The sequence below is a fragment of the Histomonas meleagridis genome (genome assembly GCF_020186115.1).
Source record: "Histomonas meleagridis strain 2922-C6/04-10x chromosome Unknown contig_67, whole genome shotgun sequence".
In the NCBI taxonomy this organism is placed as follows: Eukaryota; Parabasalia; order Tritrichomonadida; family Dientamoebidae; genus Histomonas; species Histomonas meleagridis.
The window spans coordinates 195,787-199,760 of record NW_027150908.1 but is presented as its reverse complement, the minus strand read 5'-3'; the positions used below and the strand labels follow the sequence as shown (position 1 = coordinate 199,760).

Here is a 3,974-nt window from a genome sequence, read left to right as displayed (position 1 = left end):
GTGCCCTTTTGAGCTTGTTGGAGTCCATATATAAAGTTGTGAATCTCGACGTATGCGGTTTTGCATTGTCGGCATGTACAGCAATTTTTCTTGTGTCCTTTTTAAAGTTTGTACCATTCTTTCTGGAAAGTTTTGATAAAATATATTTTACATAATATTGTGAATTAAATGTTTCTCCCTTTGAAAGAAGAAAGTCAATAACTTTAAATCCGTGGCAATGTAAAAAAACCGTCAACATTACTTTTTTTTTGCGTAATATTCCTTTTGCTTATTGTATCTCGTGGTGTTCCTAGTGGTATCCATTGTCGAACATAATAATAATCATAATAATACCAGGACTCGTCACTCGTTATAAAATATTTATAACTGTTATGTCTTGCAATCTCTAATGTCTTTAATAGTTGAATTGATTTGATGACTCTTTGTTTTTTAATATCTTCCCTCAGTAAATGTGGAACCCACTTTAAAAGTTTATTTTCATAGCCAAGCTTTTCAGTAAGATGCCTATATACAGTAGTGTTTGGAATCTCTGTTAACTTAGCTATTTGTCTTATTGAAGCATATGGAAATTTATCTAAAATTTCCAAAATTTTTAAATCAACATTATCGTCAATAGGGGTAATCGGTTCACTAATGTTAGGTGACATTGTTTGATTAAAACTTCTTTGTCTGAGGTATTTACATACTGTTGAATATGAAATACATTCTTCGCCCAATATGATCTCCATTTCGGTATGAATCGCTTTTGCTGACATTCCCTTCATCGCGAGATATATTGTGATTGATTTTTGATCAAGCTCCATAATGGAGGGGTAAAAATTTTAAACGTCATTTTTTTTGCATTCAATTAAAAAAAAAAAACGATTATTAGTTAATGATAGACTTGAAAAAAATTATTTTTACATAAAAAACGAAACCCATTAAATTTAGTGTTTTTATTTATATAAAAAATATAATTGTATCTATTCTATATAAGAAGATACTACGGTAGGGGTGGAACACCCTATAAAATAAAATATCACATACATTTAATGTATTTATATTTAAAATATTAAAAAATATTATGATTCAGCACAAACGCTGATACTAAAATTTATCCGGACACCCTATATTTTATTACAACCTATTGCATCAAAAAATGAGGAGTTATGAAAACCATTTCCTTGTTTTGGTTTAAATGATATATCATCTTCAATACATTGTATTCTTCAACTATAATCATTTTCATATCCATCACTAGTATGCATATCTATATAAGGACCTGTTTCTAAAACACCATCGTTTTTAATAACTGCAATTGAAGGAACACTAATATTTAAATTTGAATCTGAAGGAGATGAATTTAAAGCAAAACCATTAATTGTTGAACAATGGATATCTTCTGTATTTGAACCTATAGGAATATCTGTTAAATCATTATAACTATGTGTATGATTTGTTGCAGCATATTTTGTATCATGATTATGATCTTTTGAAGCATACTCAGTATGTGTATGTTCTGAGGGTGGAAATTTTTCAGGTTTATCAGTTAAATCGTTATAACTATGAGTATGATCTGAAGGTGGAAGTGTTGCAGGTTTATCATTTAAATCATTATAACTATGTGTATGTTCTGATGAAGCATAATTTGTATGTTCATGATCTTTTTTAGCATAAATCTCATCATGATTATGATCATTTAAAGATATCTTAGATGTATCTAAATTATTAATAGTTGTACATATAATATTACCATTACTTCCAAAACTTAATAATGAACCAGTTTTTGATTTAAAATCTAATGAATTAGTATTAGCAGTTATTCTCCATGTATTATCTTTATCATAATCTGCATTATTATGCATATCAATATATTGACCAACTTCTACAACACCATCTTCTTTTAATGTAATAATAGATGGTACATATAATTTTGTATCCCATTTACCACCTTCTGCAGTTGATAATTGAAAACCATTTAATGAAGTAACTTGTACATTCCCATTTACTGTTAAATCATTATTTATTGTATTATGAGTATGACTTTTGGTAGAATATTTTTCATCTGATTGCGATTTATTATAATATAATTGAGGTAATGTAATCGAAGTTATAGTATTAAGTTTTTCTGTTATTTGATCATTTGTTGGATAATTTGCTAAAACTTCTTCTAAATCATCTTTATCAATGATTTCAGAAGCTTCAACAACATTAGTTTTTATACCTTTCATAGCATTCTCAATACTAAACATTGTTAAAAAATGATTTTTATTTAATAAATTAATAATAATTCTAACATAAAATATTCTGGTTCAATTTCTTTACCATTCATTTCTTTAAACCATATTTTAAAATTTGGTTTTCTACTTTTATATTCATATTTCTTATATTTAGTTCTATTTTCATTCGTATAAATACAAAAATAATCTTCATAATGATCACGTTCAATAAAATCAGCATGCATTGAAACATCAGATACTAAATAATCCTTAAATTTACACTTACATTGCTGTACTACAATATATCTAGTAGGATTTTGAGAATCCACAAATTCAGGCGGAAAACGGTTTTTTTTTGCGAAGTACAAAAATACGTTTTTCAGACGAATTGTATGGCTCACAAAAATCATTTTGATTTTTGTAGCGAGCGGAGCGAGCACACTCGGGGGATTGAAGGGGTCTGAGGCCTCCGGAGGTGTCCTAAGACCCCGTAAATCCCCCCAGTGAAAACTTATAGTCATGACAATCCCAGGGACCCTAGGAGCCATGGGATTGTCCCGACCGCATTATATACCTACCAGACACGATTAAATATTGTACGATATCTTAATTCTTGATTGTGATTTAGTTTGATATATAATAATTGTTTCTTTTGATTCATCTCAATTAATGCAATGTATGATGTATACAATGTCTATAACTTGCTGCTATATAATGATATATGTTTCAGCATCTGTGCTAAATTTTATTTTTGTTCAAAAAACATGGCGAAAATTGTAAATTGTTCAAAATGAAATTGAATTAAAATATTTTTTCAGAAAACGATTTGAGAGCCAATTTTTGAATGCGAATTACAATACATCCCAAAATCAAAAAATACATGGAAGAAAATGTGATTCTTTTGATAACAAAATTTGCTAAATCAAAAATCAATGTGTTCATCAGAGGAATAAATACCATCAGTAATGCAGAATCAAAAAATCGAATGATTGAATGCAGGTTTAATAAATCGACAAAAGATTTACTTGCAATAAGACAAGCAATCAATATTGCGATATGAATGCATATCATTCCAATCTCCAAAAAGATTGTGAAAGGAGAAAATCGGAATCACCATTTCCATTCGAATAATGCCAAAAAATACAAATAAAACTAATGAAAGATAACTCAAATGATGGAAAACAATTATATTTGTTGTCTTTATAGAATTTGAGGGATACTCAATAATGGTCACTTGTGAAAAATGTATATGCAATGAACACATTGTTTCAGGAATTCCATGTGTTCACTTAATTTTTTTATATATTCATCTTGATAAAATAAATGAATTTGGTCCTTTTATAAATCCATTTTGGATTGATAAGCAAAATCATTAATTAGATGGTGAAATAGAAGATATAATGATAAAATATGATGATGGTGAAAAAGAATAATTAATATACTTTGAGATAATAGATAATGAAAAAGAAGATATAAGTGAATTGAAAGAAGAAAACCAAAAGAATACATATATTGAATATATAACTTCATAGAGGAAATAAGATCGCTGCAACATGAAACAAAAGATTGCATTGGCTATAGTGAGGGGGTATATTTACAACAATAAATGAGCATGATAGAGGGGAGGAGATGTAGAGTATGCGAAGTAATTAGTTATTATTTAAACAATTGTTTATTTAGGAATCAATATTTAAAATATATATTATGAAAACGAAAATGCATATATATTACCAAATACAAATATTGTCATAAGATAATTAATCAAGTTTTGCTGTT

At 27.9% G+C, this 3,974-nt stretch overlaps 1 protein-coding gene across 1 annotated transcript; it reads right to left on the bottom strand.

The window, feature by feature from the left end:
* Positions 1-1,208: 1,208 nt before the first annotated feature.
* Positions 1,209-2,231, bottom strand: GO595_008359 (tail fiber domain-containing protein; the record flags this gene model as incomplete). Its single annotated transcript, XM_067921925.1, has 1 exon — positions 1,209-2,231. The coding sequence occupies one exon, from the start codon at positions 2,229-2,231 to the stop codon at positions 1,209-1,211; it is 1,023 nt and encodes a 340-aa protein (XP_067771504.1).
* Between the last annotated feature and the right edge of the window lie 1,743 nt (positions 2,232-3,974).